The sequence below is a fragment of the Colias eurytheme genome, chromosome 12 (assembly GCF_061535395.1).
Source record: "Colias eurytheme isolate Ceu_HAF_F1 chromosome 12, ilColEury1 Martin Lab GWU primary, whole genome shotgun sequence".
NCBI lineage: Eukaryota > Metazoa > Arthropoda > Insecta > Lepidoptera > Pieridae > Colias > Colias eurytheme.
In genome coordinates, this window is record NC_142991.1 from 11,289,177 (window position 1) to 11,304,723 (window position 15,547).

At 38.4% G+C, this 15,547-nt stretch overlaps 1 protein-coding gene across 1 annotated transcript in view; it reads right to left on the minus strand.

The window, feature by feature from the left end:
* Positions 1 to 117: 117 nt before the first annotated feature.
* dachs (unconventional myosin-IXb-like dachs) overlaps positions 118 to 15,547 on the minus strand; it is a 40,778-nt gene continuing 25,348 nt past the window's right edge. Inside the window, exons 5-17 of the mRNA XM_090108225.1 lie at positions 14,897 to 15,062; positions 14,480 to 14,652; positions 8,762 to 8,961; positions 8,247 to 8,436; positions 7,228 to 7,479; positions 6,071 to 6,307; positions 5,040 to 5,224; positions 4,399 to 4,600; positions 3,793 to 4,041; positions 2,573 to 2,842; positions 2,052 to 2,270; positions 1,760 to 1,936; positions 118 to 1,504 (exon numbers count right to left, since the gene is read on the minus strand). Of these exons, the coding sequence (XP_089964351.1) occupies positions 1,412 to 1,504; positions 1,760 to 1,936; positions 2,052 to 2,270; positions 2,573 to 2,842; positions 3,793 to 4,041; positions 4,399 to 4,600; positions 5,040 to 5,224; positions 6,071 to 6,307; positions 7,228 to 7,479; positions 8,247 to 8,436; positions 8,762 to 8,961; positions 14,480 to 14,652; positions 14,897 to 15,062 (2,613 nt within the window). The 3' untranslated portion in view covers positions 118 to 1,411. The remainder of the gene's footprint in view (positions 1,505 to 1,759; positions 1,937 to 2,051; positions 2,271 to 2,572; positions 2,843 to 3,792; positions 4,042 to 4,398; positions 4,601 to 5,039; positions 5,225 to 6,070; positions 6,308 to 7,227; positions 7,480 to 8,246; positions 8,437 to 8,761; positions 8,962 to 14,479; positions 14,653 to 14,896; positions 15,063 to 15,547) is intronic.

The window sequence follows — 15,547 nt, forward strand, 5'->3', positions numbered from 1 at the left end:
GCGCCGTGTGTGACAAATAAACGAGTCGGTCCCGGAATAGCGCGAGACCGCCCGACGCCGCCGCGTTTACATTCCATACTTTATTTACTGTTATATTGTAATCGGTAAATAAAACTATTTTAAATTATTATGCCTTTTATTATAACCTTAATCTAGTTACCATCTCAGTACAGTAAGGTATCAGACTCATGTTGGCAAGCTTTGATTTGGAGTTTCTTTTTCATTTCGCCACTTATTACATTCCGGATACATAATATGTACATGAAATAATTTGTTTGAAATGTTTCAATTTAAATAAAAACGCAATATTGAAATACATCTACTAATAATACAAATTATAACACTTATTTTGTCATTACAATGAAATAATATTTGTTAGTGTGAGAAAACATAAATTTGATACAATTATCCATAAAAATATGTAATTTAAGGTAACAGCATTCGTCTTAGATATGGTACGTAATTATAATGAGTTGGTAAATTATAAATACTGAAAATATTCTTTTAAATTATACTTAAACGTAGCTATTTTATAAACGAAAATACAATATACTTAGGTATCCTGCAAATAAAATATGGTCAGCTTACAAATGGCTTAAAATATTCGAATTCAACATTTATAACACAAATACTTTTCATATCTAAGCTTTTTAATCGCTATTTATAGATTCTTACCAAAACTGACCCTTCTAAATTTATACTTAACCGAAAGATAAAAATATCTTACTTTCTCCACTAAGTTACAGGCGTGTCACGTGACAGAATACAGAACATCCACGCTCTAGCACAAATCTCATCGCTCTCATAAATACTTAACCTACTATTTACAATAAGGCACCATTGATTGTTCACAACGCGATTTATATTATCAAAGATTTATATAACTATCATGTTGAGTATGGATTAGTCTTTCAGTTTCGATTGTCATCACAGGCCTCAGCCCGGACTCGTCATAATACTTGAATCATTATTGAAAGTAGCGTGTTATTACTATCGGTAGTGTAAATGTATTTCTCAGTAAAGTAAATAGTCCTGTCTATAGATATCAATACAATGTGTTAATGGAACCGAGAAAAATGGCTGCTTGCAATCGTGATTACTGGTACTAATAATTATTGTAATACCATTTTGTGAGGTATGATTTTTGAAATTACTGTTTTTCAATTTCCTGTATTGAAATTAATCGACATACACATTATTTAACTGTTTCAGAAATTGAGCAACCATACAACAGTGTCATGTTTTGAGTCATTAGCCTACGAGTATGTAAGTCTAAGAAGATTGATGATGAATTTTTTTTCGTGTTTTATATTTTTTCACAGAATTCTACAGAGTCGGCTTATCGTGAATGTGAAACGATTTCATTAATACAGTTTATTATGTACGTGTTTGTGTTAACGGCTGAGCAAGTCTATGCGGGTGCGGGCGGCGGCGGCGGCGCGGGGCGCGGCGCGCGCGGCGGCGCCAGCACGCTGTGCGGCACCGGCACTGTGCGACCGCACACCTACATACAATATACAGTTAATGATAGGTTACGTTGATACTTATAAATTACTAGCAAAAAAACGGTCTGGGATACCTATTATTATATTTTATTATATATGTGCTATTCTGTAACGAACCGTAATGTAAGTACGATTATCAAATAGGTAGGAAATATTATGTAAGTATTTTTTGTTCAAGTAACTTGAAATTTCTGGGAAAATTTAGGTACTATTTATACTAATGTAGCAGTGATACGTTGTGTAGTGTGGTGTACCTGCACAGTGACGTGTCCGCGCGGCGCGGCGCCGAGCGCGAGCACGGTGTCGCCGGCGCGCAGGCGCACGCCCGCCTCGTCCCAGTCGGCGGCCACGGTGCGCTGCTGCGGGTAGCCCAGCTTCACGCCGTTCGACACCGTGTACGCGCGCGACGGCGGCAACGGCGGCGGCCGTTCCTGCACATGCGACTGCGTTCACTTTACTATCGTACCAACCTTTCTCGACATCACGACAAACAATATCATTACGTATATCTAACCGAACAGTGTAACTGTGTAAGTTGAAACTAACCAAGTCGAGGCCGAAGAGCGAGCAGGTGCGCTTGACGAGCGCGGGGTCGCACTTGGAGTGCGCGGGCGGGAGCGGCGGCTCGGGCGGCGGCGTGCCGGCGATGGGCGCGGGGCGCGGGCGGCGCGGCGCGCCCGCCAGCCGCGCGCGGTGCCGCCGCCACGCCGCCTGGATGCACTGCGCCGCCGCCGCGCGACGCGCGCGACGCATGCGCTCCAACACCTGTGCGCACAATCAATTTGATTGATAAAACTTGCACACACTATTTAAGCTGTAAAGTGCACAGTAAAAATTGAAATTGTTGTTCTCAACTACAATTTTTCTTAAATAGGTGTTTCATATATGAAGGACAGATTGTTCAAATGCTGCAAGCAAAGACATAGGAACAATGAACACGCTCTCCATGATTGATTGATTAGTAATAATAAGAAATCGATCTGCTCGATTGTTTTATCCCATTACAACAGAGATGTGAGTTCTTATTCGTTAATGTAAAATGTTATCGGTTGTATTGATCGAGGGACCTGTCTCATCCCCTCGCTGAGGAAGACGTGCCGCTTGCCGATGGCCCAGCGCACGGCGGCGGGCGAGCGCGGTGCGGGCGGCGCGCCGCCGGCCGCCACGGCCCGCAGCACGCGCGCGCAGCCCGCCGCCTCGCCGTCCCACTCGGCCCACTCCTCCTTGCCGCGCGCCCACAGCGCCCGGTAGCGCCCGCCGAACGCGCGGAACCGCATGCGGTGCGGGTACCCGTTCGCCATCAGCTGCACCGTCTCCAGGATTTGTAGCGCTCGCACCTGCCAATCAAATATATCAGTTTAGTATTGTATTTAAATTTCACGTGAGAATAATATAAAATAGAATAAACCATTATTGAAAATCAGAATAGTGATAGATAAAAATACACTTAAGAAGAATACGATATGAAAAAGATAAAAATAATTTGGAAAATCCAAAAGTGCACGCCTCATAATTTTTTTTTAATAAATATTTATTAATTATTATTTTTGTTTATTTAATAACAATTAAACCACATCGAATCAGACCCTGAAAAATGAAAGGGTTCTATTCCTGAGCATACTCAAGCGTAAGAGAAAAAAAAAGACTCGATTAGTAAAGTATTTCGGTCGCTATCGTGTTAACAAGAAAAAGGATCCGCACATACAGACACACGGACGTCCAAGACAGAACTTTTTTAAACTGTTTTTTAACTAGTTTAAATAACAAAAATGACATCAAAAATATCATGAACGTTAAAAATAGTGTTTTTTCTTAATATGTGTGTGTATGTATTATCTTACAAGTGCAATGTATGATACATAAAGACATTTTAAGTTTGAAAAATCTGATGTTTTGCGCGAAGTGACAGTAGTACCCACCTCAACGCTTCGCTTATGAGGCGTGCAATATTAAACTTGAATTGAATAAATATATTTTTGCCTTTAAATTCAAATAATATAAAGGCCTATTCAGATCAAAGCGGTATCCGCTACCGCCGTAGCGCATAACGTAGTATATTATACATAGAGATCTGTGATATTATAGAAACTCTTATCACGTACCAATCCGAGTACGGTAGCGAACAGCCGATCGGTACGGCTGTAGTTTGAATTGATCGAGTCTTGATTCAATCTTGCCTACTAATGGTATTATAATTAAATGTTATAGTTTTAAATAACATTTTTAATAAAGATATCCTGGCTTCTGTAGGAGGCCTGCTGTTATATTATTATCTAACAACACGTACCTGCGTAGCGACAGTAGCTCTATCGAACTGCATGGGCGCCTCGGTGGCGTTGGCCCGCAGGCAGCGCACGAAGTGGGGCCGCGCGTGCACGAGCGTGCGCAGCAGGTTGTCGAGGCGCGTGTGGAAGTCCTGCGTGAGCGTGGAGGCGCCCGACAGCGGCGCGCCGGGCGGGGGCGCCGCGCTGGCGCCGCCCGCCGTCGGCGACGCGCGGAACTGCGCGCCCGACGGCCCGCCCGCTGCTGACAGCGCCTGCAACCAAACCAGAATATTATCTTCTTTTATACGTCCATGTAGTTTGCATTAATAGTTTATCCATAACATAATATTATTGCAAAAAAAGTTTAGAAGTTAAATTTGTCACCTAAGTATATTATTATTAATTGCAAACAAGATTACATTGGCTGCATTGATTTTTTGCCTATAGGTACTAGTTACTAGTCATCATCCCGATTTCACATGGGGTTAATACTCTATCAAAAATTCACTTTTAACAAAAGCTAATATTTATTTATTATTTGCTACATAAGTCAAGTTTCATTAAATCTCTTTCATTACTTTTGCCAAATTACACACTTCCATATTCAGTATAAATGTATAATTCTGAACCTTAAGTTCAGCTCCAAACAGATGTGTCGCAAAGCCAAATTCGCAAGCCCTCGTATCGAAGGCAGCCAGCAGATCATCAGGCACAGAGTCGCGGTTGGCATCGAGGAAGTCGGTCGCGTCGTACGTGACCTCGCCCGCGTAGTGGCGCACGGCGAAGCGGCGCGGGTGCGGCGGCCGCGCCTCGCACAGACGCGGGTGACCTCTGGAGAATTATTAAGAATTATCATTTGTGATATTTAGCTATATGAAAATGATAAGAAATAATTACAGTGGTTTATGTTTGAACTAAGTTATCTCGTTGAGTTAAGTCAATTAAAAATTAAGATTTGATTCGATGTTCACATATATGTGCATACAACTAACTTAACTTTTTCATAAAATAAGCAAACCTTTCAGTATTTCTTTCTTCGTATAAATTTACGATTTAGGTACTAGTTGCCTCTGTATCTTGTTCCCCACATTTTTAACTCTATGATTGAGTCCCTTGGCTTAAATAATCGGAGTTTTTATTTAAAGATTAGCAAGTGGAAACATAAACATTTAAAAAACATTACCTATTAATTACATTTGAAACAGTGCATTGATAAATTATAACTTTGTAGAAACTAGGATAACATATTTCGTAGGCTTTAATTGAATACCTGTGTGCAGTCTTGATCCTAGCGACGTACTGGTCGGGCGAGCCGCGCGCGGCGCACTCTGCGTCGAGCGCGGCGAGCAGGCCCGTGCGCAGCGACGACACCAGGTCGATGCACGGCACGTTGTCCACGTACTCCACCTCCAGCGCGCCCGACACGCCCTCCTCGCGGCACGACTCCGCTGACGACTGTTCAAGTGTTATTCATTAATTTATATTTATTTATTTATATTTAAAATATGTATTTAATCATTATTATGGTGCAGCTGGGGTATGTTTTTTTTGTACCTCTTCAAAAAATCCATCTCTGTTTTTGATCATATGTGTAATACATGCATTACAGTTGATGCAAAGAAAAAAATACAGTGAAACCTGGTTAAGTGAGACATCAAGGGACCTGCAATATCGTTTCACTTATAGAGGTATTCCACTTACCCAGTGTCTCAGATATACAGGTATATATAAATATCTGTCTCATTTACAGAGAAGTGATAACGATTGTAGCTTTCGTTTTGACATTTTTCAAATAAACATCTGTATGATAGTAAAGCGAAACTAAAATTGAAGGTAATTGAAGCTCAAAATTTGTACTTACGTACTTACTTACGTACGGAATTACGTGTGGAATTTGTGGGTAGAATAAGAATGAGTAAACAAACAATGTTATCTCAGTTACAGAGGTTTATGCATATAAAATTTACTCACTGTCTCAGTTATAGAGGTAACTATGATGATAAATCGAAAGAACAAATCCCAGATATAGAGGTTTGCCTCGTCCCACTAACAGAGGTAATTCAGTGCCAAAGTGTTGGGACCTCAGCATGAGTTCCAGTTATGGAGGTTTCTCACTTATCCAGGTCCCACTTAACCAAGTTTCACTTAAAAAAAATAAATAAAGGAGCATATTTTTTTAAGTAGGAACGTTACACTTGATAAATTTATCATATTATATTTATGTGTACATATTATTAATTCATAAAATTAATAGCTGATAATAAAGTTTAGTTCTTACTTATTTACTGAACAATCTAGTACCTTAAAAACGTGAGTGTTGTAGAAGTGTTGCATTGTCTCTGCGCACAGATTAGCGCACAAGTGTTCCAGGCGGCTGGGCGCGGCGTCCTCGAAGCCGAACATGTCGAGGATGCCGACGAAGCCGTCGGTGGCGTGGCGCACGGCGTCGTTGAGCGCGGCCATCGAGCGCGCGCCCGCACGGCTCCGCGCGCCGCTGCCGGCCGTCGACGCGCGGCGTGATGCGGCGTCTTGGTGCACCTTATCAATACAAATCTTTTGGTTATGGATTCTGGTCCATTGATAGTTTAAAAATGTTACTTAAAGTTTATACGAATAAAATTTTGGAGATTGAGTTTCAGTTGTCATTAACTAAGTATACATTGTTTGAAACGTTCGTTAGTATTAAGAATATTATTTTATTTCTATAATTATAAAAGAACAGAACAGTCATGCATGCCTTAAATATAAAAATAAAAATAAAATTAAAAGGACCACTTTGGTTGGTAGTACTTTAAAATTTCCAATTTTAGGAAGATTAGAAAAATGATTTTAACAATAGGTAGTTGAGAAAAATTACGATAAGTCAGGAAAAATTTTTATACTTAAGTCAGGAAAATTTCCATAAGCTGGAAAATTTCCATAAGCCAGCAAAATTTCTATAAGCCAGGAAAATTTCTATACGTCAGGAAAATTTGTATAAGTCAGGAAAAATTATAAACGCCAGTAAAATTTCTATACGGCAGGAAAATTTATATAGATAAGGAAAATTTGTATAAGTCAGGAAAATGTTTATAAGCCAGGAAAATTTCCATAAGAAAGGAAAATTAAAGACAGGAAAATTTCCATAAGTCCGGAAAATTTATATAGGTGAGGAAAATTTCTCTTTGCCGCAAAAATGTTTATAATCCAGGAAAATTTCTATACGCCAGGAAAATATCCATAAGTTAAATTAAAGACAGGAAAATTTCTATACGTCGGGAAAATTTCTTTAAGCTAGAAAAAATTCTATAAGCACGTTTATAGAATAAATCTCATCCGTTCAATACAACGTGCAATTTTTTACGGTTGAAATTCAATTGTCTATGAATTATTATCAAAGAAGTTTAGCAAAATCAGTGAAAATAACGAATTAAATAGTATTTCTTCCCTACGCTTTCTAATTGTCATTTAGTACGAACCGATTCATTAGAGTCTGAGGACAAAGTTCCGAGGGTAGAGCCGAGGCGCTTGAGCGAGTTGGCGCGGCGCACGATGGTGGCGACGGTGCGGCAGTACAGCGCCTTGGCCAGCGCGTCGCGCGCGGCGGCGGCGGCGGCGGCGCTGGCGGGCGCGCGCACCGCCCGGCCCCGCGCCGCGCCGCGCGTGCCCAGCCCGCGCACCAGCGCCGCCGCGCCCACGCCCAGCAGCGCGCCCGCCGCCGCCAGCTCCGCCTGCGAACCACATTATATTATGCATTAAATTTACAAGTTATATAAACAATAATAACTAAAACTAAAAAAAGCTTAATATTTACCGTTTCCTATTATGTTCTACGAGCATTACAAATTTCTAATTTTAGCGTTACTTCACCCCAAAACCAAACTACACCCAAACAGTTTAATCTACTATTACATCGCATTGTCTTAAATTAACTATTTTATTTTTATTTTATTTATTTAACTATAAATTGCGTAATATGATTTTCAGTTTGTAAGGTACTAAAACATTTGCAGTAAATTCACTCAATTTTATGAAATCGTTATTCACAATAAACTTATACGAGCGCGGCGATACAATTAACTGTAAAAGAGGAGCTGCCCTAGAATGTATCAAGTGTCGTATAAAAGTAACTTAAACGAGGACTGCTAGGTAATTTTTTTGTGTTTATTATTTTTACATAAACTTTTTAAAAGCAATTATTATAATGGCACAAGTAATTGATAACATAACTTAACGCCATAACTTATCCGATTCGATTACATTTACGATTAAAAATGTGATTTATTTCTAAAGACTTCCTGCGATTTTAATTCCACTTCAATGCTCACAAATGAAAAGCAAATGAACGTCATAACATTATAACGACATAACTTACTACAAAGATGGTACAATAAATTGATACAAGTGACTTCGAGTAACCTTACTATCAGATGGCCTACGAGTTACACGCCTACCTGTTCTACCATGATATAGATACAGTATATAGTAAGGTACATACCTCGCCACTGGGCTCAGCGGTGCCGTCCGCGCCGTCAGTGAAGGTGACGTTCCCGAGCAGCAGCACGGCGGCGAGCACGCGCACCACGTCCAGGAAGGGGATGCCGAGCACGCCCAGGCAGCTCTTCCACGCCGCGAACCGCGCCGCGTCCTCCGCGTCCGACCGACGCGACACAGATGAAGACAGATAACTGCCAAAAATAAACATATTACTTTGATCCAAGTCTTTAAACGTCCTATGAAGTCAATATACTAGCTATATTGCAACATTTCCAAATACATCATTGAAAACTGCGTTTGAGTTTCAACTGAAAATTTATTATTGGTCTATTTAGGTGTAATGTAACATTGACGTTATCCTTTGCTTTGTTTATTTCTGTACCGTTATTGTCGTATTTAGTTGTTGCATGCGACTTTATATGATGGGGTGAAATAATTCGTTTTAGTAAGTACTGTATAACAAAACTGAACGGAGGCATTAGCAGTTCCACATAGGAGAAATTATTAAATGCTAACCGTAAGTCTTGCGGCGTGTAGGGGTCGAGGTGCAGCTGCGAGCGCTCGTCCGCCGACAAGCCAGCTAGCATCTGGTAGAAGATGTGGTAGTTGCGCTCGCCCGCCGGCGGCCGCACCACGCGCGTCTGGTCCAGGAAGTAGCAGTGGATCTTCGTGCGGTACAGTGCGCCGTCCGTCACTTGCACTTCGATAAAGTGACCCTGGAAATACAAACAACACACGTGTAAAAAGATAAAACATATAGACGTCTATTGAATACCTGTTTGCTTTATTTAGTAGTCAGTTTATGAAAAAAATGTAAAAGATATAGCTATAAGTATCACATAGAGCTACCTAGCTCTATTTCTTCTATTTCTGAATAAAAATTTGTTGGAGTTACATTTCTGTAATAAATGTACGTTATATTTATATTATACTAGCGGTCCGCCCCGGCTTCGCCCGTGGTACAAAAAACACATCTTTTCTCTACATAAAAACCATCCTCGTACTTCAAGGAATATAATAAAAAAAGAATTATCGAAATCGGTTCAGCCGTTCTCGAGTTATGCGCTTACCAACACATTTTGCGATTCATTTTTATATATAAGATTATATGACAACCTGTCAAACTCACTGTGACAAGTACGTTGTTCCCTTTGTTCTTACCAAGTTTTAAATATAATTATCGCACAAACACTTGTTAAAAACATCCCATTTTAGTGATAACCACTTATTAAAACTATCAGCTGTTGTGAATTATAACAATCGTGCATAACATTCCATATTCCAAAGTGTACTGTCGTCGTGTTCTTATCTATAATACGTCATCGTCGCTGCGAGCGCTTACCGGGACTACAAACCTTCGGCATGGATAACATAATATGTAAACGTTGTGATGAAAATGTTTTAGACGGTGCGATATGCTCACTGTGCCAAGTTACTTACCACTATTACTGTGTGAGCTTAACGGAGGTAGGTTGGCGAAGGCTCGGAAATAGACAATCATCCTGGATGTGCCCAGAATGTAGAAAGAGCCCGCTTCAAGTAGGCATGACTTCCAAAAATTGTACCTCACAGGATGATACTACGCCCTATCGTGTACAATTAACTAGAATTGAAGAGATGCTCGCACCCCTAACATCCTTGCCAGGGCATGTTGAACAGTTACGGCTTGAATTAAATGATTTAACATCTAAGTTTAATGCGAATGTTATTGAAGAAGTTTACACCCGATTGGCCGATATCGACCAAAAATTGAGCGTTGTGGAATCCTTAAAGGATGAATTAAAAAGATCTAAAGCTCAGATTGCCAGCTTGGGTAATCAAATCCAGACCATTCATTCTGATATTGCAAAAAAAGACACCATTATATCTAATTTGGAAAAAAAAGTATCGGTCATAACTACTGAACACCAACGTTCACAACAGAAAACGCGTTTTCTAAATATAGAAGTTGTCGGCGTTCCTGAAAAATCTAACGAAAATTTAATCGATTTACTTCTTCGTCTATCAACTATACTTGGCTCTAATCTAGGTAAAGACGATATCGAGTTTATCACAAGAGTACATTCTATTCGTCAAAAACCAGGCCAACCTAAGAAAATTATTGCCAAACTCAAAGACCGAAGATGTAAGGATGACCTATTAGCCAATTTCAGGAAACATAACAAACAAAATGGTCTTACTTCATGCGACCTTGGCTTCACTGAGAATTCGATGAAGATTTTTGTCAACGAACACCTCACAATTGCCAATAAAATTCTCTTAAATAATTGCAAACTGCGCGCAAAGGAACGTAACATTAAATTTGTTTGGGTGAAGAACTGCACTATTTACATGCGCCGTAACGAAAAATCACCACCAAAAGCAATTACATCGGAAGAAAACTTGTTGGATTTTTTAGGGTCGCTTTAATAGTTACATATTATTCACTATTATGGTTACAAAAACTTGTTATATTGGTAAGACGTACCCATACATATTTAAATTATAATCATCTAAATAACACTACAATATTACACTTCAAAACTTCATCCATAATTTTTGTTTGCTTTAATATTAAAATTTTCATTATATTTAATAAATTACTCCAGAATACCAAAGGTTTAGTATCTCTAAACATCTATGCTTACTGCGTTAATATTACAAAGTACCCGCAAAACTACAACTTTTTTGCTTATAAGAAACGTAATAATGATCCGATAATTGTTCATTTCAATTTTATAGTTAAAAGATACGAATTGTTTTATATTATAATATTTTGTGCAACCGTGACTCAAGATCTAAATTTACATCATCAACAATCATTTTATCCACTTCACAATTTAGTACAATGGAAGGCTTAAATACACTAAACATTTATTATCAAAATGCCCGCGGTTTGCGCACAAAATTACATTCACTATATAAAAACATTGAAAGCAGTACTTACGACATAATAATCATTACTGAAAGTTGGCTTTGTGACGGTATTCTGGATTCTGAAATATGCAATAACAACTATGATGTATTTAGGTTTGACCGTAAGCACAAAAAAAGGGGCGGAGGTGTGTTGATATGCGTTAAAAAAATTCTTGCGGCATTTTGTCACAATATAAACTGCCCACAACTTGAGAGTGTATGGCTTACAATTCCTAAATCTTCTTTTAATGTCAAGTCTCGCTATAACAGCAGTGACCTACATGTTATAGGTGTTTATATTCCACCTAACTCTGACGCTCCACAGCTACTTAGAGATTTTGATAATTCTTTGAAAATGTTTCATAGTAAAACGTTAAACGACAAATTTTTGGTAACCGGTGACTTTAATCTTCCATTTATTAGTTGGTACAGAGACTTTAGTTTTAATTTTACAAAACAATGTAATACAGAACTTTCAGATTCTGCCTTAAACTTATTAGGTACATTTAATTTATTAGGTTTAAAACAATATAATTTATATCAAAATAGCTGTGGTAATATCTTGGACCTTCTGTTATCAAATATACATTTATATTGTAATATCTGTCATGGACCCCTCGTAAATGTTGATCAATATCATAGCCCTTTAGAATTTGTTATTAAAGATTTATATATAAAACCACTTCAAACTAAAGGCCAAGTTATAAAAAAGTACTTTAAGGGCGATTATGATACTATAAACTGTAAGCTGAAAACCATTGACTGGCATAGTCTCTTGCACTCGGGTTCTGTTAATGATGCCGTCGATAAATTTTATGATATTGTTTATTCTATTATTGAATCGTATGTACCAACTGTAAAGCTTTCATCACGTTACAGGTATCCTAAATGGTATACACCTGCACTTATAAATTTAATTAAGGAAAAATCTAAAATACATGCAAAATGGAAACGCTTTAAAAATCCTCGCGACTATAGTTCCTTTTCTTTGCTAAGAACCCGAGTTAAAAAGTTACAGTCAGAATGTTATGATAAATATATATCCCGTTGTCAAAGTAGTATTAAAACATCACCTAAAGAATTCTGGACTTATGTTAAAAACAAACGCTCTAATCACGGCATTCCCCAAAACATGTCTTATAAAGGCTGCTTATTGACTAATGGTCAAGACATCTGTAATTCTTTTAACGAATTCTTTGAAAGCGTATTTCAGCAATCTGATCAGTCCACCCCTATTTTTTCTAAGGAGGCCGATATCTCCGATAATCTCAATTACATTGAAGTCAATGAGAAACTTCTTCAAAAACTGTTGAAACAGTTAGATCCACAGAAAGGCGCTGGTACGGATGGAATACCTTCAATTTTCATAAAGAAATGTGCAACTGGTTTGATGACTCCTTTGCTAATACTTTTTAAACACAGTTTTTAAACGTTCTTTCTCAGATGGTATCTTTCCGAGTCGATGGAAGGAAACACAAATAGTTCCAATTCATAAAAGTAAATCAAAATTGGACATAATAAATTACAGAGGTATATCTATTCTTAATGTATTAGGTAAAATTTTGGAACGTATCGCTTATGATAACATATATTATTTAGCATTAATATGTATCCCTCATAATCATCATGGTTTCATTAAATCACGTAGCGTTACATCCAACCTTCTTGAATTTACTCATTCTATCAATATAGATTTAGATGACAAGTCTCAAGTCGACGTCATCTATACTGATTTCGAGAAGGCATTCGATCGGGTCGACCATAATATATTGTTGACGAAACTTTATGCCATCGGTATCAGAGGAAACCTCCTTAGATGGATTGAATCATACATAAAGAATCGTCATCAAGCTACAGTTATCGGTGGATTCCGATCAAACTTTATTAGAGTAACATCCGGTGTACCGCAGGGTTCGCATCTCGGCCCCTTATTATATAACGTATTTCTTTACGATTTATCTGATTGTTTTCTTGATTCCAAGTTCCTTGTATTTGCAGACGATAAAAAACTTTACAAAAAAATCAACAGTCTAGAAGACTGTATTAAGCTGCAAGGCGATCTCGATCGACTGACACTGTATTACAAAACTAATAAAATATCTATTAATATAAACAAATGCCAATTAATTACTTTTACCCGGAAAAAAAAGGATGTTATTAATTTCAATTACAAGCTAAACAATGCATCACTCGAAAGAACAACACAGGTTAGAGACTTGGGTGTTATTCATGACATTAAACTTACGCATAACGATCATGTTGAATTTATTATACAAAAAGCGTACAAAAATTTAGGTTTCATACTTCGGACTTGTGATGCATTCACAGATATCTTATGTTTAAAAGTGCTGTATTTTTCGTATGTGCGAAGCGTACTAGAATTTGCGAGTCCGATCTGGCGTCCCTCTTATCGCTGTTATATTGACCGCTTGGAAAATATTCAAAAAATATTTATTAGGAAACTTAATTTTATATCGAAGACCTCTTGTGCTAATTACCTTGAAGGATGCTCTCTCCAAAGGATCAATACACTCGAACAACGGAGAGATATTATCGACATGATGCTGCTTTACGACATAATGCGTAATAGACTGGACTGTCCAAATATTCTCGGTAATATATATCACTACAAGCACCGTCATTACGAACAAGGCATTGCCAACTATTAAAGGTTCCCCTCGCTTCAACCAAACACCTGCAAAATTCTACACTCTTCCGTCTACCTGATATTTACAACAAGAAATTTTCAAGTGTTGACATATTTCATCTCTCCCGTAACAGTTTTAAAAAAGCAGTAACAGACATCACCAATTCAATAATTTCTTAGTTTACCATACACAATCTCACCACACTACACCATTATACACTACACACACAGTACACACATCCATACCAAACATTCTATAATGGGTACGTTTTTCTCTTTTTTGTATACCATATCCAAAAAAAAATATATATATATATATATATATATATATATATTAATTTTTTCCACTTTGTCATTGTTATAATTAATGTTAAACTACTGTCACATTAATTGTCTTATTATTGGTATTCCTTTTTATTGGCGTATTGTTTTGTTAAAGTTAATTATAAAAATTGTAATACAAATAGCTGTAAGGAATCTATGTATGTAAAAAATAAATAAATAAAATAAATAAAATATGATGATATATTATTTAGATTGTAACAATTACTGACACTGATAAGACTGTTTTAATAAGTAACATATTATAAACTGAAAGCTTAATTTAAAGTTGAGGAACACATTAATCAAATGTTAAATATTGCTAATGCATATCAGACTACATGTTATTAGAGGTATTATCATGAACTAACAATGCGGCTGGAGTGCGAGTTGGCGTGCGTGGCGGCGGTGCCGAGCGAGCGCAGCACGGTGAAGGCGGCGGCGAGGTGCTTGAACGCGTCCGTCTCGGGCCCGCCGCCCGCCACGTCGAACAGCCGCCGCAGCAGCACCATCGACGCGTACGTCTTGCCCGACCCCGACACGCCTGCCCAATACATCTTTTTATGTTAGCTCTTTGGTATTGTTTTCTAAATGTATTCTATGCAACATCAACACATATTATATTACATAATAATATAAATATATAAACAAAATTACGCTAATTCGTATTTTGATTCAATTCATCAATTGACCCATTGATTTTTCGAAAAGCTATTGGATTTTTCATAACAGCAGTATTCAAGTTAACATTAATAATAATCAATTGATAATAATTATATGATGAGCACCGGATAGTATGATAGCTTGTGGGCATCCCGTATCAGCCTGGTGGCGCACAGCGTCGTGCACGAGCCGCGCCAGCTCGGGCCGCTGCGCGCGCGCCGCGCCCGGCGTCAGCGCGTTGGCTGCGTCCGTGTATGCGTTCATCGCCACGACGATCGGACCCACTGATGTCTGAAATTGTGTTATACATAAATTAGAAATATAGAAGTCGAGAAACGAAGATAAGTTCACTTACATAAAAAAATAACTACAAAATATGCAATAAGTAGGTAGAGATTGTCTAATCTAAAAATGAACGCCCCTCCACTGTGTTTACGCTCACATTCAAAGTACGTGTATAGACGCAATACACACAAATTGGTCTGCCTCATTGGTCGTTCAGTCCTCCAGTCCCGTCCATGCCCGAACGACAGCACCAGTTGGCCAACTAGTGCATAAATGACGCGATGCACGACAGAACGGACGTGTCATTCCGTACATAGCGCGCTCTCCCCGCCATACAATGCTAGGCACCTGAACTGATCGCCCGATTAGTTGACAAATCAGTGCGCGAGTGTCAAAGTTTGCAGTAGAATCGACGCGCGCACACATATAAAGTGGTTCAATAATTATTTGTCCTCACACATTGAAACAATTAAGTTTAGTGGAGGGGCGTT